Here is an 18549-nt window from a genome sequence, read left to right as displayed (position 1 = left end):
GTGTTTTCTGCCATAAAATTACTGTTATCTATATTTATTTTATATTTTTGAAATGTCGACATAATAGTATAATCTTTTTTTGCTAAGTTACCTCCGCCATCTTGCTTTCCTCCTCCTCTGCTGATGATGATTGTGGTGGCGATGCATTATTATCATCATTATTACTCTCTCTCTCTCTCTCTCTCTCTCTCTCTCTCTCTCTCTCTCTCTCTCTCTCGGATAGACAAATAACTTCAATAGAATACATGTTTTATTTCCATCTATAAAATTAAGAGCTCCTCCTGCAGTTATAGTAGTAGTAGTAGTAGTAGTAGTAGTAGTAGCAGCAGTAGCAGTAGTAGTAGCAGTAGTAGTATGTATATTATCTCTCGTCCCTCTCTCTCTCCACATCTTAAGTAGTAGTAGTAGTAGTAGTAGTAGTAGTAGTAGTAGTAGTAGTAGTAGTAGTAGTAGTAGTATAACTGTAGTTGTAATAATAGTGGTCGTGGTGGATGTAGTAGTAGTAGTAGTAGTAGAAGAAGAAGAAGAAGAAGAAGAAGAACCTTAACCTCAACCACCACCACCACCACCTCCTCTTCCTCCTCCTCCTCCTCCTCCTCTTCTTCCTCCTCCTCTTCCTCTTCACTTCCTGCCAGTCTCGATCATTCTAACAAGGAGTCCTAAGTAGTTGGCGAAGCGGTGGTGGCAGTCTAGCGAGTCACGGCAGCCTGTTAGTGGCATGTCCAGTCTGGGCCCAGTGTTGCCTGCAATTGGGAGTGTTTAGAGTGCGTTTTGGGGTGTTTTGGGGATGTTTTGGTGGGTTTTTGGGTGGTTTATGGGTGTTTTTGGGTGTTTTTGGGATGTTTTGAGTGTTTTGGTGTTTTGGTTGTTTGGGTGTTTTGAGGGTTTTGAGTGTTTTGGGTGTTTTGGGGTGTTTTGGGGTGTTTCAGTGTGTTTTAGGGTGTTTTTGGTGTTTTGGGTGTTTTGGGTGTTTTGAGGTTTTGGGTGTTTTGGGTGTTTATGGTGTTTTGGGTGTTTTGGGTGTTTTGGGGTGTTTTGGTGTGTTTTGGGAGTTTTGGTGTTTTGGGTGTTTTGGGTGTTTTGGGTGTTTTGGGTGTTTTGGGTGTTTTGTGTTTTGCGGTGTTTTGAGGTGTTTTGCGGTGTTTTGGGGTGTTTTGGTGTGTTTTGGGTGTTTTAGGGTGTTTTGGGTGATTTAGGGTGTTTGGGTGTTTTATGGGTGTTTTGGGGTGTTTTGAGGGTTTTGGTGTGTTTTTGGTGTTTTGGGGTGTTTTGGTGTGTGTTGGGGTGTTTTGTGGGTGTGTTTGAGGTGTTTTGAGTGTATTGTGGGTGTGTTTGGGTGTTTTGGACGTTTTGATTTGAGTGCGTTTTAAAGGTGTTTTAGGGTGCTTTTGGGGATTGTTGGGGTGTTTTGGGTGTTTAAGATGTTTTGGGTGTTTTGGGTGTTTGGTGTGTTTTTAGTGTTTTGGTGTGTTTTGATGTATGTTGGGGTTATTTAGGGGTTTTGGAGGGTTTTGATGTGTTTTGGATGTGTTTGGGGTGTTTTGGGGTGTTTTAGGGTGTTTTGGGGTGTTTTGGTGTGTTTTGAGGTTTTGGTGTGTTTTGGGGTGTTTTGGAGTGTTTTGTGGGTGTGTTTGGGGTGTTTTGGGATGTTTAAGGGTGTTTTGGGTGTCTTAAGGATGTTTTGGATGTTTTATGGGTGTTTTAGGGTGTTTTGGTGTGTTTTGGGTGTTTTAAGTGTTTTGGGTGTTTTGAGGTGTTTTGAGTGTATTGTGGGTGTGTTTGGGTGTTTTGAAGGTTTTGGGGATTTTGAGTGCGTTTGAAGGTATTTAAGGGTGTTTTAGGGTGTTTTGGTGCATTTAGGGGTGTTTTGGGTGTTTGGTGTGTTTTGATGTATGTTGGGGTTATTTAGGGGTTTTGGAGGGTTTTGATGTGTTTTGGAGGTGTTTTGCGGTGTTTGGTGTGTTTTGGAGATGTTTTGGGGTGTTTTGGTGTGTTTTGGGGTGTTTTGGGGTGTTTTGGGGTGTTTGGTGTGGTTTGGAGGTGTTTTGGGGTGTTTTAGGGTGTTTTGGTGTGTTTTGGAGGTGTTTTGGTGTGTTTTGAGTGGGTTTGGGTGTGTATAAGGGGTGTTTGGAGAGAGAAACAGATTATATTAGTAAGATTCTCTCTCTCTCTCTCTCTCTCTCTCTCTCTCTCTCTCTCTCTCTCTTTACGCGTTTCTCTCTCTCTTTCTCTCCATCCTAAACATTTTTTCTCTCCAATCCGTCACCTACCCACTACCCCCCTCTCTCTCTCTCTCTCTCTCACCGTCAACGATCCTAACGTCACGGATCTCTGGCAGGGCGTGTTGGCGAAGCTGGGCAAGATCTGACTGTAAGTGATGGAGGTACTCTGGTCCCACCTCCCCGCCCCCCATCACCATGTTGTGCTGGGGGCGCCGCTCCCTGCTGGAATACGAAGGGAAATGCACAGGGGAAGAGAAAAATGGAAAAAAAAAAACAGCCAAACACACTCAAAATACGCCATAACACGTCAAAACACGTCTAAACACAGCCAAACACGTCAAAACACAGCCAAACACACTCAAAACACAGCCAAACACACCAAAACAAACCAAAACACACTCAAATACATATACGCACATCAAAACACTTAAAACACACCCAAAACACACTCAAAATAGAACAAAACACTCCAAAACACACTCAAGCTTGCTCAAAACACACTCCAAACACACCAAAACACAACAAGACACACTCAAACACTCCAAAACATATCAAAACATTCACAAACACACCAAAACATGTTCAAACACTCAAACACACTCCACTCATAGAATAACACAAAAGACACACTCAAAAACACACTCAAATACTCGCAAAACACACATAAACACATAAACACACCAAAACACACTCAAAAACACTCAAAACACACTCCAAACAAACTCTAAACACACACACCCACAACCAAAACACTTAAAAACACACACACCAAAAACACACTCCAAACACACTCAAAAACACTCAAAACACACTAAAACACACCAAAACACACCAAGACACACCCAAACACACCAAACACACTTCAAACACACCAAACGCAGAAAAACACATTCAAAACACATAAACACACTCAAAACACTCAAAAACACACTCAAAACAAAAAATAGAGGAGGAGGAGGAGGAGGAGGAGGAAGAAGAAGAGGAGGAGGAGGAGGAGGAGGAGGAGGAGGAGGAGGAGGATAGACAAAAAAAAGAAGGAAGGAAGGAAGAAGAAGAGGAGGCGAAGGAGGAAGGAAGAAGAAGAGGAGGAGAAGGAAGAGGAGGAGGAGGAGGAGGAGGAGGAGGAGGAGGAGGAGGAGGAGGAGGAGGAAGAAAAGTTTTAAGAAGACGAGAAAAATGAAAAAAAAAAGAAAAAAATTAAAACAGAGAGAGAGAGAGAGAGAGAGAGAGAGAGAGAGAGAGAGAGAGAGAGAGAGAGAGAGAGAGATTACCTGGGAGAAGAGAGGCGCTGGCTGGCTCACCCAACACCATTATCATCACCACCACCACCATCACCACCACTGCCTTCGTCACCATTGCTGAGAGAGAGAGAGAGAGAGAGAGAGAGAGAGATTACTACTACTATTATAACTATTTGTATTACTACTACTACTACTACTACTACAACCATTACTACTATTACAACTACTACTACTACTAATATAACCACTACTACTACTACTACTACTATTACTACTACTACAATTACTATTACAACAATTCACTGCTTTCTACTACTACTACTACTACTACTACTACTACTACTACTACTACTACTACTATCACTACTACTACTACAACAACAACAACAACAACAACAACAAACTAACACTGCTACTAACCTCAGGGACATCATTTCTGACACTGAAGACACACTGCGCAATGTTAAGCATGTGGGTGTGTTTTGAGTGCGTTTTGGGTGTGTTTTGGGGTGTCTCTGGGGTGTTTTAGAGTGTTTTTGGGGTATTTTGCGGTGTTTTGTTGTGTTTAGGGTGTTTTGGGGTGATTTAGAGTGTTTTGGGTGTTTTTGGGTGTTTTTGGGGTGTTTTAGAGTGTTTTGGGTGTTTTGGGTGTTTTGGGGTGTTTTTTGGGGTGTTTTAGAGTGTTTTGGGGTGTTTTGGGGTGTTTTGGGTGTTTTTGGGGTGTTTCAGGGTGTTTTGTTGTTTTGGGTGGTTTTGGTAGGGTGTTTTAGAGTGTTTTGGGGTGTTTTAGAGTGTTTTGGGGTGTTTTGGGGTGTTTTGGGTGTTTTGGGGTGTTTCAGGGTGTTTTGTTGTTTTGGGTGTTTTGGTAGGGTGTTTTAGAGTGTTTTGGGGTGTTTTGTTGTGTTTTAGAGTGTTTTGGGTGTTTTGGGGTGTTTGAGAGTATTTTGGGTGTTTTGGGGTGTTTGAGAGTGTTTTAAAGTGTTTTGGGGTGTTTTGGGGTGTTTTGGGTGTTTTAGAGTTTTGGGTTTTGGGTGTTTTAGAGTGTTTTGGGTGTTTTGGGGTGTTTGAGAGTGTTTTAGAGTGTTTTGGTGTTTATGGGGTGTTTGAGAGTGTTTTAGAGTGTTTTGGTGAGGGTGTTTTAGAGTGTTTTGGGTGTTATTGGGGTGTTTGAGAGTGTTTTAGAGTGTTTTTGGGGTGTTTTGTTGTGTTTTGGGTGTTTTTGGGTGTTTTGTTGTGTTTTAGAGTGTTTTTGGGGTGTTTTTGAGTGTTTTGTTGTGTTTTTGGTGTTTTTTCTCTTCCCGCGACCATTTCCTAATACCACAGTGCACTATTTGCTAAGTAGTCTTGTGATAAATTCTTAAAAACACAATGTACCTTTATTGGCAACGGGGAAATCTTATCATGTATTCCCCCAAACGCATTTATCAGCTGTGCCTGCATGCATTTGAGAACCCTAGGCATTTACTTCCATAGCTACGTGTTCCTGAGTATGCATGTGGAACCCTAGGCATTTATTTCCATAGCTACGTGTTGTGGAGTATGCATTTGAGAACCCTAGGCATTTATTTCCATAGCTACGTGTTCCTGAGTATGCATTTGAGAACCCTAGGCATTTATTTCCATAGCTACGTGTTCCTGAGTATGCATTTGAGAACCCTAGGCATTTATTTCCATAGCTACGTGTTCCTGAGTATGCATTTGAGAACCCTAGGCATTTATTTCCATAGCTACGTGTTCTTGAGTATGCATTTGAGAACCCTAGGCATTTATTTCGATAGCTACGTGTTCCTGAGTATGCATTTGAGAACCCTAGGCATTTATTTCCATAGCTACGTGTTCCTGAGTATGCATTTGAGAACCCTAGGCATTTATTTCCATAGCTATGTGTTCCGGAGTATGCATTTGAGAACCCTAGGCATTTATTTCCATAGCTACGTGTTCCTGAGTATGCATTTGAGAACCCTAGGCATTTATTTCATAGCTACATACACTGCCGAGCTTTCTAAGGACATTATTGGAACACTCATGCATGTCAATCGAAGAAGTGACAATTTTGATAAACCAACTAGGGTGCCAATTGCGGTGTTTGGTGTTCAGGCTAATAGATTATGGGGCTCCAAGAATACAACTTTGCTTCATGATATACAAAAACTACAAAATATCTCCTTCCCCCAAACGCGCCCCAGTTAAACCACACCACATGACACACAAACATGGTCACGTCACTCAAGACCCAAGAACTGACCGCTATCCTTCTATGGTGCGAGGTACATACAACTAATATTAAGTCTCTCTCAATCCCCATGTATGTACTGCAATTACTAATAAACCGTATTATTATTAAATTTTGCAGGTAAATTAGCTACGGTGGGCTTAGGAAATCTGGTCACGTCACTCCCACAGTTCAGTATCCACAATGAAGGACAGAATGAGACAAGAACATTTATAAAAAAAAGTATAACAATATATTTAGATCACATCCTGAATGGCCACATCAAATTTCCCAGCCATTGACAAAACAAGAACAACAAAGCAGCTCAGTGACTTGTACGTATATACCCAACACCAGAACTAACTGAGAGGCCAAGACTACTACTACTACTACTACTACTACTACAACTACTACTTACTTGACACAGAGGAGAGAGGAGAAGAGATGTTTCCAAGTGGCCAGCTGGATGTCAACTGATGCTCCACCTTCGATCTCGCCCTTTATATACCTTGCAGGGACTGGCCAAAGAGGAGGATGTCTGTTGGTGACTTTTTCTTCCTTTTTCTATAAGGAGGAGGAGGAGGAGGAGGAGGAGGAGGAGGTGTTAATAAGGAAGAGGAAGAGGAGGTATTATTGGTGTAAATCTTATATGGAAAGGATGAGTGATAGCAGGAGGAGGAGGAGGAGGAGGAGGAGGAGGAGGAGGAGGAGGAGGAGGTGGTGGTGGTGGTAGTGGAGGAGGGAAAAGAATAGAGAGGGAAGGAAAAATGGCTGGAAGAGGACAAAAGAAGAAGGAAGGAGGAGGAGGAGGAGGAGGAGGAGGAAGAAGAAGAAGAAGAAGAAGAAGGAGGAGGAGGATGAGAAGGAAGAATACAAAGGAAGACAAACAGCAACAGCCCCTGAGGTCCTGAGGAGGTTGTTTGTTGAGACTATTTCCTAACTACCAGTGACAGAGACAGGACAGCACAACAGAAGGCTCCTCCCCACCCACCCCCTCCCTCCAGCCCAGACTGTCATATTGAAAAAAACACATGGAATTTTAGTAGAGAGTGCAAATGAAATATATAAAATGTGTGTCTATTAGTGTTTGTGTGGAAAGGTGTTAAAACTTGGTGAATATAGTGCTGTGTGTGTATTGTGTACGTGTATTGTGTGTATGTCGAATGGGTGGTGCGGCAGTCTTTCCTGGGGATTTCTATAGGGACGCCGTATGCTGGTTTCCCCTTACAACATTGATCCCTGGTTCTTTAGTTCCTGATGGTGATGTATAAGTGGTATTTTAGTTCCATAACTGCCAAGGTCCTCTCCAAACACAGCTCGTTCACAGGTGGAGAGTAGTAGTAGTGGGCATTACTCCTGGCTAACTGTGTGTGTTGGCAGCGTTGTGTAGTGTGTATGTAGACAGTGTGGAGTCAAGATGATGTGACAGCCTTGCCTGGGGATTTCTAGGGAGGCAGCAGTCAATCAGGCCCTAGCTGCATTCAATTTGTAGGGACGCCGTATGCTGGTTTCCCCTTACAACATTGATCCCTGGTATTTTAGTTCCCTATTTGCCAATATCCTCTCCAAACACAACCGTGAGTGGAGTGTAGTAGTGGTGATAGTTGACTCTGGGCTAACTGTTAGTGTCGGCAGCGTTGTGTAGTGTGTATGTAGACAGAGTGTTGACTTAATATGATGTGACAGCCTTGCCTGGGAATTTCTAGGGAGGCAGCAGTCAATCAGGCACCAGCTCCATTCAATCTGTAGGGACACCATATGCTGGTTTCCCCTTACAACATTGATCCCTGGTATTTCAGCCTTGCCTGGGGATTTCTAGAGGCAGCAGTCAATCAGGCCCCAGCTCCGTACAACCACTGTAAAAATGCGCTTCTCTACAAGGGCGCCGTGCACTGTATAGTTAGCCCCTGCAGTGATGATCCCTGGTACCTTAAATTTCAATGATGGTCACCTACTGTCAGGGCTCTTCACTACCCACAGCCCTTCACTGATCCTGACCAACAGTACTGGCCGCTCACTCCACGCTGTCTGTGTCCTGTGTGGAGGGAGAGTCTTGTGGACGATTTTGAACACAAGAGGAGGAGGAGGAAAAGGAAGAGAAGAAGGAGGAGGAGGAGGAGGAGGAGGAACAAGACAACAAAAATATGGAAAAAAATCAATAATAATAATAATAATAATAATAATAATAATAATAATAATAATAATGGATAATAATACAAGTAGTTACATATTTGTAATTAATAGTATTACAATGACGTATAGAAACTGTACAGGGGGATTACTTAATTACATATACGAGATTACATATGGACAAATGCATAGCTGGTGTAATAATAATAATAATAATAACAATAATAATAATAATAATAATAATAATAATAATAATAATAATAATAATAATAATAATAATAACAATAATAATTTGTCTCAATATAATCCATTACACAGAATTACATATGAATTACTTACGATTATTACAGAGATATATAATTTTTGGCCTCAACTCAGTAATAATAATAATAATAATAATAATAATAATAATAATAATAAAAATAATAATAATTTCTCTTGACTAGTATATGAAGACTTTCTCTCTCTCTCTCTCTCTCTCTCTCTCTCTCTCTCTCTCTCTCTCTCTCTCTCCCTAAGACGAATTAGGAGGAGGAGGAGGAGGAGGAGGAGGAGAAGGAGGAGACAAAATGGAGGATATATTTGGAAGAGAGAGAGAGAGAGAGAGAGAGAGAGAGAGAGAGAGAGAGAGAGAGAGAGAGAGAGAGAGAGAGAGATTGTTTTCTTGCTTGTGAGGACGAGGTAGTGTGTGTGTGTGTGTGTGTGTGTGTGTGTGTGTGTGTGTGTGTGTGTGTGTGTGTGTGTGTGTGTGTGCGTCACCCCTCGCCCCCCCCAGCCTGTAGCCTCCCTATGACATGTCTGACCCACCCCCTGGCCACTTGCCCCTCTCCCCCTCCCCTCGGGCTCTCCGGCAAGGGGCGCGGCCTAGGGGGTGCTGAGGAGGAGCGGGCCGGAGGGCGCGTCGACCCCCCACTGTCCATCCCAGGGGGCGTGGTGGGGGTGAGGGGCGCGGGGCGGGGTGCAGCTCGCCCGCGGGCACGCACAGCTTCTGGTTTGGCGGGCACGGGTGGCGGCACCTTCTTGGCGGCCCCGGGGGGCGTGGAGAGGGGGGAGGAGGTGGTGGGGGGACAGGGCGTAGGTTTCCTGGTGACGGGGGCGTGGTGGTGGTGGTGGTGGTGGAGGTGGTGGGTAGGGGAGGGCGTGGCGGGGGGCGGCTGGTCGTCGTCGGGGTCGCTGTAGATGGCGCTGTCCCTGAAGGGGTCCTCACCTCCCTCCCCGTCCCCGTCCCCGTCCCCCTCCCCCGCCGCCGCCGCCGAAGTTTCGAAGCAGCGCTCGTAGAATGAGTCCGCCGAGGCGCCGCCCTCACTGTCCGGCGAGGAGGGGGGCGGCGGGGAGGGGGCGGACTGGGGCGCGGGGGGCGGTGTGACGGAGGAGGAGGTGGAGGAGGAGGCGGAGGACAGCAGGGAGTCTCGGGGCGGGCGTGGGCGCAGCAGCAGCGGCGTGGCGTAGTGGTCCTGCTCCTCGCCGCACCCCGCCAGCCGCGCCCCCAGCGCCGCGCTGCCCTGCCGCGCCATGGGGGGCGGCGGGGGCTCCTCCGCGCGGATCTGGCGGATGCGTGCCCGCAGGGAGCGTGAGCACTGGCGCGCCACGCTGCCCACAACGCCTCCCGCGCCCCCCGGGGCCAGCCGCCCAAGCGCGGCTCGCAGCGTGCCCGTGGATCCAGCGCCCCCGGGGGATGAGGGCGAGGGCAGCGTGTGGTGGGCTGGCGCAGGGGCGGAGCGGTAGATGCGGTGGGCGGGGTGGGGGCCGGCCAGGTCCTCCAGGCTGCGCGGCGGTGTCAGTGAGGCGTCCGTGTCGTCAGGCGGCGCGGCTGGTGTGGGCGCGGCCAGGGCGTGGTGCAGCGCCCGCAGCTCACTGCTGCTGCCGCTCAGCGCGATGGTGGCGGGGCGCCCCCGCCCGCTCCGCACCCACACGTCACCCCCGGGACAGGGCGGCGGCGTGCGGCAGGGCGCGGGCACGGCTCTCTCCTCGTCCCCCGCTGCCGTGTCCACGGAGAAGGACTGGGCGCGGCGCAGGCCCGCGGCCCGGGCCTCGCCACGACCCCAGTGTTCGGGGCTGCGGCGCGGCGTGGCCCAGTGCGGCGCCTCGGGAGCGGCGCGGGGTGGCACCACACTGAGGGCGCTGCTGTAGGCGGAAGCGTCGCTGCTGGAGGCGCCCCCCCTTCCAGGGGCGCCGCTGCCACCGCCGCTGAAGTAGAAGTCCACATAGTCCCCGAGGTCGTGTGATGCGGGCGGGGGCGGCGGGGCTCGGGGCGGGGGCGGCGAGGGTCGAGGCGGGGGCTCCTCCCCCTCGCTGTCTGAGGTGAGGTAGTGGTGGAGGGCGCGGCGACGGCGGGGTTTGCTGAGCAGCAGGCGCTGCAGACGCAGGCTGTGCTGCAGCAGTCCGCCCACGATCTCCTCAAGGTTCTCGCCGCCACGCTCCACGCCCGCCGCGCCGCCACATCCGCCCACCAGGCCGCCGCCACCCTCCTCCTCAGCCTCCTCCGCCTCAAACTCCGACGTGGACAGCCCGTCCACACACACCTGCGGCACAACACACGTCACGCACGCACACACACACACACACACACACACACACACACACACACACACACACACACACACACACAACAACAACAACAACAACAACTACTACTACTACTACAACTACTACTACTACTGGAACACTTACCTCTGGCGTGAGTGGCGGCGGGGGCGGCAGGCGGGGCGAGGTGTGGTCCGTGGTGGGCGTGGCGGGGGTGGAGGGCTGGTGGGGGTGGTGGGGGTGGTGGGGGTGCTGAGGGGGGTGCGGCGGTCCCTCCCCATCACCCCGGGCTCACTCCTTCGGCGCCCCCACATGTTGGAGAGGCGAAGCTGTAGGGGGGAGGGAGGGAGCCAGTTAAAATGATGATGATGATGATGATGATGATGACAAACAACAACAACAACAACAACAACAACAACAACAACAACAACAACAACACTACCTTGGGCATTTCGAAGGAGGTGGGTGTGGAGGACGTGGAGGTCTTCCTATACTCTTCCTCCTCCTCCTCCTCCTCCTCCTCCTCTTCCTCCTCCTCCGTCTCCCTCGTCCTGCTCACACTCCTGCTCCTCGACCCCTTCTGAGAGAGAGAGAGAGAGAGAGAGAGAGAGAGAGAGAGAGAGAGAGAGAGAGAGAGAGAGAGAATAACAAATATTAGTATTATCACTACTACTACTACTACTACTACTATAACAACAACAACAACTACTACTACTACTACTACTACTACCACTACTACTAAAACTATTACTACTACAACCACCACCACCACCACCACCACCACAATCCTCCACCTCCTCTTTCCACCTTTTCCTCTTCCTTCTACAACAAAAACAACACCCATACCCCAACACCCCAACACCCCAACACCCTACACACCCCCCCAACACCCCTTCACCCCCACCTACCTCCTCCTCCTTGAGTTTCCTTGCTCTATTTGACCTTCTTAATCTTAATCTCGTGGCATTCAAAACCGTATCAGCTGATCTCCTTCTCTCTCGGTCCATCTTCCTTCTCTCCAAGTACTCAGGGGCGTGATGGGCGCCTCGACGTCCTCCTCCACGCCCACTCTCTCCACCTGCAGCATCTGTGAGGGCGTGGGGGCGTGAGATGAGGGCGTGGTAGCTGTAGTGCGTGTGTGTGTGTGTGTGTGTGTGGCAGTTTATATATCATTGCTTTGGTTAAGTTTAGGAGGCACTGGGAGAGGCTGGGAGGCACTGGGAGAGGCTGGGAGGCACTGAGAGAGGCTGGGATGCACTGGGAGAGGCTGGGAGGCACTGGGAGAGGCTGGGAGGCACTGGGAGAGGCTGGGATGCACTGGGAGAGGCTGGGAGGCACTGGGAGAGGCTGGGAGGCACTGGGAGAGGCTGGGATGCACTGGGAGAGGCTGGGATGCACTGGGAGAGGCTGGGAGGCACTGGGAGAGGCTGGGAGGCACTGGGAGAGGCTGGGAGGCACTGGGAGAGGCTGGGAGGCACTGGGAGAGGCTAGGAGAGGCTGGGAGGCACTGGGAGAGGCTGGGAGGCACTGGGAGAGGCTGGGAGGCACTGGGAGAGGCTGGGAGGCACTGGGAGAGGCTGGGAGGCACTGGGAGAGGCTGGGAGGCACTGGGAGAGGCTGGGAGGCACTGGGAGAGGCTGGGAGGCACTGGGAGAGGCTGGGATGCACTGGGAGAGGCTGGGAGGCACTGGGAGAGGCTGGGAGGCACTGGGAGAGGCTGGGAGGCACTGGGAGAGGCTGGGAGGCACTGGGAGAGGCTGGGAGGCACTGGGAGAGGCTGAAATGCACTGAAAAATCATCACAACACTACTACTACTACTACTACTACTACTACTACTACTACTACTACTACTGCTACTACTACTGCTACTACTTACTCTGCCCTAACTCCATGACCAGCTGGCGGGCGTGGGCGGGGATGGCAGCGCTGTAGTTCTCTAAAATGACTCTTTTCAGCTGCAATGTCCACTCTCTCTTCTGGTCTAGACTTCTTGCCTTCAGGGTGAGAAAAGAGGTGATTTGGGGGTGATTTGGGGGTGATTGGGGTGTCATGGGGTGATGTGGTGGAGCGTGGAGGAGTGTGTGGGTGTGTTTTGGGTGTGTTTTGGTGTGTTTTGTGTGTTTTTGTTGTGTTTTAGTGTTTTGGTGTGTTTTGGGGTGTTTTGGGGTGTTTGAGTGTTTAGGGATGTTTTGGGTGTTTTGAGTGTGTTTTGGGATGTTTTGAGTGTTTTGGGGATGTTTTGGGTGTTTTGGGATGTTTTGTGTGTTTTGGTGTGTTTTGGTGTGTTTTGAGTGTTTTGTGTGTTTTGGGTGTTTTGAGTGTGTTTTGGTGTGTTTTGGGTGTTTTGGATGTTTAGGGTGTGTTTTGGGTGTTTGGGGTGTTTTGATGATGTTTTGTGATGTTTTGGGTGTTTTGAGGATGTTTTGTCATGTTTTGGGTGTGTTTTTAGGGGTGTTTGGGATGGTTTGAGTGTCTTATGGGAATGTTTGTGATGTTTGGGGTGTTTTGAGTGTGTTTTGGGGTGTTTGACTGCGTTTGGATGTGTGTTACTGTGTTTTTGATGCCATAAATAAAAAAAAAAAAAAAATATGACGGTATACTCTCTCTCTCTCTCTCTCTCTCTCTCTCTCTCTCTCTCTCTCTCAGTACCTGCAGAGTGTACTGACAGCGTGGGTTGTCGAAAGGAATGACGTGGAAGGACAGTGGCTCCCGTCTCACACTCTCTATCAGCATCAGATTGGAACACTGGGAACAAACAAATACAATAGATAGATAGATAGATAGATAGATAGATAGATAGATAGATAGAAGCAAGTTAGGTTAGGTTAACACACTCAAACATACTTCAAACACACTTCAAATACACTTAAACATACTTCAAATACACTCAAACACACTTCAAACCCACTCAAACACATCAGAACGCGCTCCAAACACACTCAAACACACTTCAAATACATTCAAACACATCAGAACGCGACCAAACACACTCAAGACACACTCAAACACACTTCAAATACACTCAAACACGCTTCAAACACATCAGAACGCGCCCAAACACACTCAAGACACACTCAAACACGCTTCAAACACATCAGAACGCGCTTCAAACACACTCAAACATACTTCAAACACTTCAAACACACTCAAACACACTTCAAACACACTCAAACACACTCAAACATACTTCAAATACACTCAAACATATCAGAACGCGCCCAAACACACTCAAACACACTTCAAATACACTCAAACACATCAGAACGCGACCAAACACACTCAAGACACACTCAAAACACACACTCAAACACGCTTCAAACACATCAGAACGCGCTTCAAACACACTCAAACACACTCAAACACGCTTCAAACACACTCAAAACACTTCAAACTCATTCAAACACACTTCAAACACACTCAAACACACTCAAACACATCAGAACGCGCTTCAAACACACTCAAACACACTTCAAATACACTCAAACACACTTCAAACATATTCAAACACATTCAAACACACTCAAACACATCCAAAACCACACAGCAAAGCTCACCCAAAAAACACGCAAAACACACCAAAACACACCTACACACACTCAAACACACTCAAAACACACCCAAACACACTCAAAACACCCAAACACACCAAAACGCACTCTAAACACCCAAACACACCGAAACACACCCAAAACATAGCCAAAAAACACCAAAACACACCCAAACACACTCCAAACACACCCAAACACATCCAAACACACCCAAACACACCCAAACACATCCAAACACACCCAAAACACACCCAAACACACGACTACTCACCAAAATATGTGCTTTATACACCAAAACGCTCTCATCTTTCTTCTTGGCAATAAGGATCATTTTCTCAAACAAAAACACGTGTCTTTGACCCTTAGCGCCACACACTCTAAAGGTCCCCTCCGCTGCAAGCTCTCCATAAGTAGTAAGGTCATCAAACTGTAGGAGATAGTAGTAGTAGTAGTAGTAGTAGTAGTAGTAGTAGTAGTAGTAGTAGTAGTAGTAGTAGTAGTAGTAGTTAGAAGAAGAAGAAGAAGAAGAAGAAGAAGAAGAAAAAGAATAGGAGGAGGAGGAGGAGGAGGAGGAGGAGGAGGAGGAGGAGGAGGAGGATGGCGAGTGTATGGAAAGATAAGGAGGAGGAGGAGGAGGAGGAGGAGGAGGAGGAGGAGGAGGAGGAGGAGGAGGAGGAGGGAATAATACTTTCCCTACTGTTTGAGAGAGAGAGAGAGAGAGAGAGAGAGAGAGAGAGAGAGAGAGAGAGAGAGAGAGAGAGAGAGAGAGAGCCACTATCTCACAATACAAGAGGAGGAGGAGGAGGAGGAGGAGGAGGAGGAGGAGGAGGAGGAGGAGGAGGAGGAGGAGGAGGAGGAGTAGGAGGAGGAGGAGGAAGAGGAGGAGGAAATCCACATTTTTTTCTCCTATCAAAGAGAGAGAGAGAGAGAGAGAAGTATTCAATAAGATAATCTCTCTCTCTCCCCTCCCCACCTCTCTCTCTCTCTCTCTCTCTCTCTCTCTCTCTCTCTCCGTTCCCTCCCACATATTATCCTTAACACCCTTAAAATTCCCTTAAAACACCCTAAAACACCCTAAATAACCCTAAACCTACTATAATATGCCTAAACACCCTTAAAATCCTCTTAAAACACCCTAAAACATCCTATCTAACCCCAAACACTCTTTAAACACCCTAAAACACCCTAAATAACCCTAAAACCTCCATAAACTCTTAAAACTCTTAAAACACCACAAAACCCGCTAAAATCCCCTTAATATACCCCAAACACCCTAAAACATCCAAAAAATTTCCTAAAAATTTCCTTAAAAATCGCTAAAATCCCAAAAACACCCCAAATTCTCTTAAAATACCGTAAAAACGCCTAAAACATCCCAAACACCCTAAAACACCATAAAATAACCTTATACACCCTAAAACACCCTGAATCCTCTTCAAACACCCTAAACCTCCTTAAAACACCCTAAAATACCCCGAATCCTCTTAAAACACCCCAAAACCTCCTTACAACACCCTAAAACACCCCGAATCCTCTTAAAACACCCCAAAACCTCCTTAGAACACCCTAAAATACCCTGAATCGTCTTAAAACACCCCAAAACCTCCTTAGAACACCCTAAAACACCCCAAATCTTCTTAAATCACCCTAAACCACCCTTAAAATCCCATTAAAGCAGCCTGATCCTTAGCTGTCAGCCATAGAGGAGTGGCTAAATCTGCACCCTAAAATATCAATAAACACCTTAAAACACCCTATTTATGCCCAAACACCCTTAGAACTTCCAAAAACACCCTTCATAACCCCAAACACCCTAATATGTGCCTAAACACCCTTAAAACATCCTAAAACATCCTAAATCACACTTAAAACACCCTGATCCTTTAACAATATGCCTAAACCCCCTTAAAACCCCATTAAAACATCTGATCCCTTATGAATATGCCTAAACACCTTAAAACACCCTAAAAACTCCCTAAAACTCCCTCCAAAACACGCCTTAATACCACAAAAACATTCTAAAAACTCCCAAAACCCCTTTAAAACACTCTTAAAACACCATGAACCCTTAAAATATGTCTCAACCTCCATAAAACACCCTAAAATCCCCCTTAAAACATCCCTGATCCCTAAAATACCCTTAAAACACCATAAAAACTCCCTATAACCCATTAAAACACCCTTAAAACACCTGATCCCTTACCTGCCAGCCAAAACACCCTTAAAACCCCTTAAAACACCCTGATCCCTTACCTGCCAGCCAAAACACCCTTAAAACCCCTTAAAATCCCCTTAAAACACCCTGATCCCTTACCTACCAGCCAAAACACCCTTAAAACCCCTTAAAACCCCCTTAAAACACCTTGATCCCTTACCTGCCAGCCAAAACACCCTTAAAACCTCTTAAAACCCCCTTAAAACACCCTGATCCCTTACCTGCCAGCCAAAACACCCTTAAAACCCCTTAAAAACCTCCTTAAAACACCTTGATCCCTTACCTGCCAGCCAAAACACCCTTAAAACCTCTTAAAACATCCTTAAAACACCTTGATCCCTTACCTGCCAGCCAAAAGACCCTTAAAACCCCTTAAAAACCTCCTTAAAACACCCTGATCCCTTACCTGCCAGCCATAGAGGAGTGACTGAATCTCCTGCACCCTCACAGCATGTTCGTGGCGCCTCTTCATGTCGTTAATATGTCTCGCCATCCCTGTCATCCCAGCAAGGGCCTTTTGAACCTCCTCCCTGCCCCCCGCGGCGCCCTGATCCTCCTCCAGGTGCTTCAGGATGTTCCCCAGTAGCAGGTGGTACTTAAGGATCCTTTGTACTGGTTTAAGTAAGTAGGATCCAAGAGGGAGCGAGTGGCCAAGGCGTGTTTGTCTCTCCCGAAAGGCTAGAGAGGTGGTTCCACGCATTAATTCAGTTAACAGCCCCACAGTTCTGTAAATAAGAGGATTTAGGGTGATTTAAGGGTGTTTAGGGGTGTTTTAGTGTGTTTTGGGGTAATATGGGGTGTTTTGGGGTGATTTCGGGTGTTTTGGGGTGTTTTGAGGACTTTTGAGGGTGTTTTGGCTGTGTTTGGAAGTGTGTAAATAAGAGGATTTAGGGTGATTTAAGGGTGTTTAGGGGTGTTTTAGTGTGATTTGGGGTAATATGGGGTGTTATGGGTGTAATTTGGGGTGTTTTGAGGACTTTTGAGGGTGTTTTGGCTGTGTTTGGAAGTGTTTTGGTGTGTTTTGGGGACAGTTGGGGTGTTTGGAGGTGTTTTGGGTGTTTTGGGGTGTTTTGGTGTGTTTGAGTGTTTGTGGTGCTCTGGGGAGTTCTGCTGTGTTTTGGTGTGTTTGTGTGTTTGGGTGTGTTTGGTGTGTTTAGGGGTGTTTTGGTGTGTTTGGTGTGTTTAGTGTTTTGGTGTGTTTAGGTGTGATTTGGGGTGTTTTAGTGTGATTTGGGTGTGTTTTGGGTGTGTTTGAGGTTTGTGTTTGGGTGTTTGGGGGTTTGGGTGTGTTTGGTGTGTTTAGGGTGTTTGGTGTGTTTTGGTGTGTTTAGGGGTGTTTTGAGGTGTTTGGTGTGTTTGGTGTGATTTGGGTGTTTAGTGTGTTTTGGTGTGTTTTGGGTGTGTTTTGAGGTGTTTGCGGTGTTTTGGGTGTGTTTTGGTGGTGTTTTGAGTGTTTTTGTGTTTGGGGAGTTTGGGTGTTTTAGTGTGTTTTGGGGGAGTTTTGGGTGTTTTAGTGTGTTTTGGGTGTGTTTTGGGGTGTGTGGGTGTATTTGGGGGTGTGTGGAGGTGTTTCAATGTGTTTAATTGAGAGCACTGGTCAACTCTACTACTACTACTACTACTACTACTACTACTACTACTACTACTACCACCACTCACCTCGGATAGTTAGTGCAGTATTCCGTGTAGATCGCAAACCCAGCATTATTTCTCACAAAACACCGCGCCACAGCAACGGGGTCAACGCCACACGCCTCCAGCTGACTCAAGAAAGACCTGTAATACACACCCATTATTACTACTACTACTACTACTACTACAACTACTACTACTACTAACATTATAATCATCAATGCGTCACCTCTACGCTTTTCAAAGGCTCTAGTTGATGTTGTGAGGGTTTTTAAGGGTGTTTTAAGGTTCTAGTGACAGATTAACAATATTTCTACACTCAAAAGGCTCTAGTTGAAGTTTTAAGGGTTTTTAAGGGTGTTTTTAAGGTTCCTGTGACAGATTAACACCATTTCTGCATTACTAACAGGAGAAACACTCTTTTAAAAGGCTCTAGTTGAAGTTGTGAGGGTTTCAAAAGGCTCTACTTGAAGTTGTGAGTGTTTTTAAGGTTCCAAGTGACAGATTAACAATATTTCTACACTCAAAAGGCTCTAGTTGAAGTTTTAAGGGTTTTTAAGGGTGTTTTTAAGGTTCCAGTGACAGATTAACACCATTTCTGCATTACTAACAGGAGAAACACTCTTTTAAAAGGCTCTAGTTGAAGTTTTAAGGGTTTTTAAGGGTGTTTTTAAGGTTCTAGTGACAGATTAACAACATTTCTACACTCAAAAGCCTCTAGTTAAAGTTTTGAGGGTTTTTAAGGGTGTTTTTAAGGTTCCAGTGACAGATTAACACCATTTCTGCATTACTAACAGGAGAAACACTCTTTTTAAAGGCTCTAGT

General features: G+C 46.8%; 2 protein-coding genes across 2 annotated transcripts in view; both read right to left on the bottom strand.

Moving 5' to 3' along the window:
• Positions 1-548: 548 nt before the first annotated feature.
• On the bottom strand, positions 549-6149 carry LOC123502318. The gene is made up of 4 exons (XM_045251529.1): positions 6094-6149; positions 3494-3580; positions 2305-2444; positions 549-743 (listed from the first exon to the last, which is right to left on the bottom strand). Exons 3-4 carry the CDS (start codon positions 2417-2419, stop codon positions 622-624), a joined length of 237 nt encoding a protein of 78 aa, XP_045107464.1. The 5' UTR covers positions 2420-2444; positions 3494-3580; positions 6094-6149; the 3' UTR covers positions 549-621.
• Positions 6150-8511: 2362 nt separating this feature from the next.
• LOC123502268 overlaps positions 8512-18549 on the bottom strand; it is a 23242-nt gene continuing 13204 nt past the window's right edge. The window contains 10 exon segments of the mRNA XM_045251487.1: positions 8512-10327; positions 10476-10607; positions 10610-10657; positions 10771-10905; positions 11237-11415; positions 12206-12323; positions 12979-13074; positions 14149-14304; positions 16499-16817; positions 17752-17868. Coding sequence (XP_045107422.1) covers positions 8561-10327; positions 10476-10607; positions 10610-10657; positions 10771-10905; positions 11237-11415; positions 12206-12323; positions 12979-13074; positions 14149-14304; positions 16499-16817; positions 17752-17868 — 3067 coding nt within the window. The 3' untranslated portion in view covers positions 8512-8560.

This window comes from Portunus trituberculatus, chromosome 2 (assembly GCF_017591435.1).
Source record: "Portunus trituberculatus isolate SZX2019 chromosome 2, ASM1759143v1, whole genome shotgun sequence".
Taxonomy (NCBI): domain Eukaryota; kingdom Metazoa; phylum Arthropoda; class Malacostraca; order Decapoda; family Portunidae; genus Portunus; species Portunus trituberculatus.
This window is presented reverse-complemented; position numbering and strand designations above follow the sequence as displayed.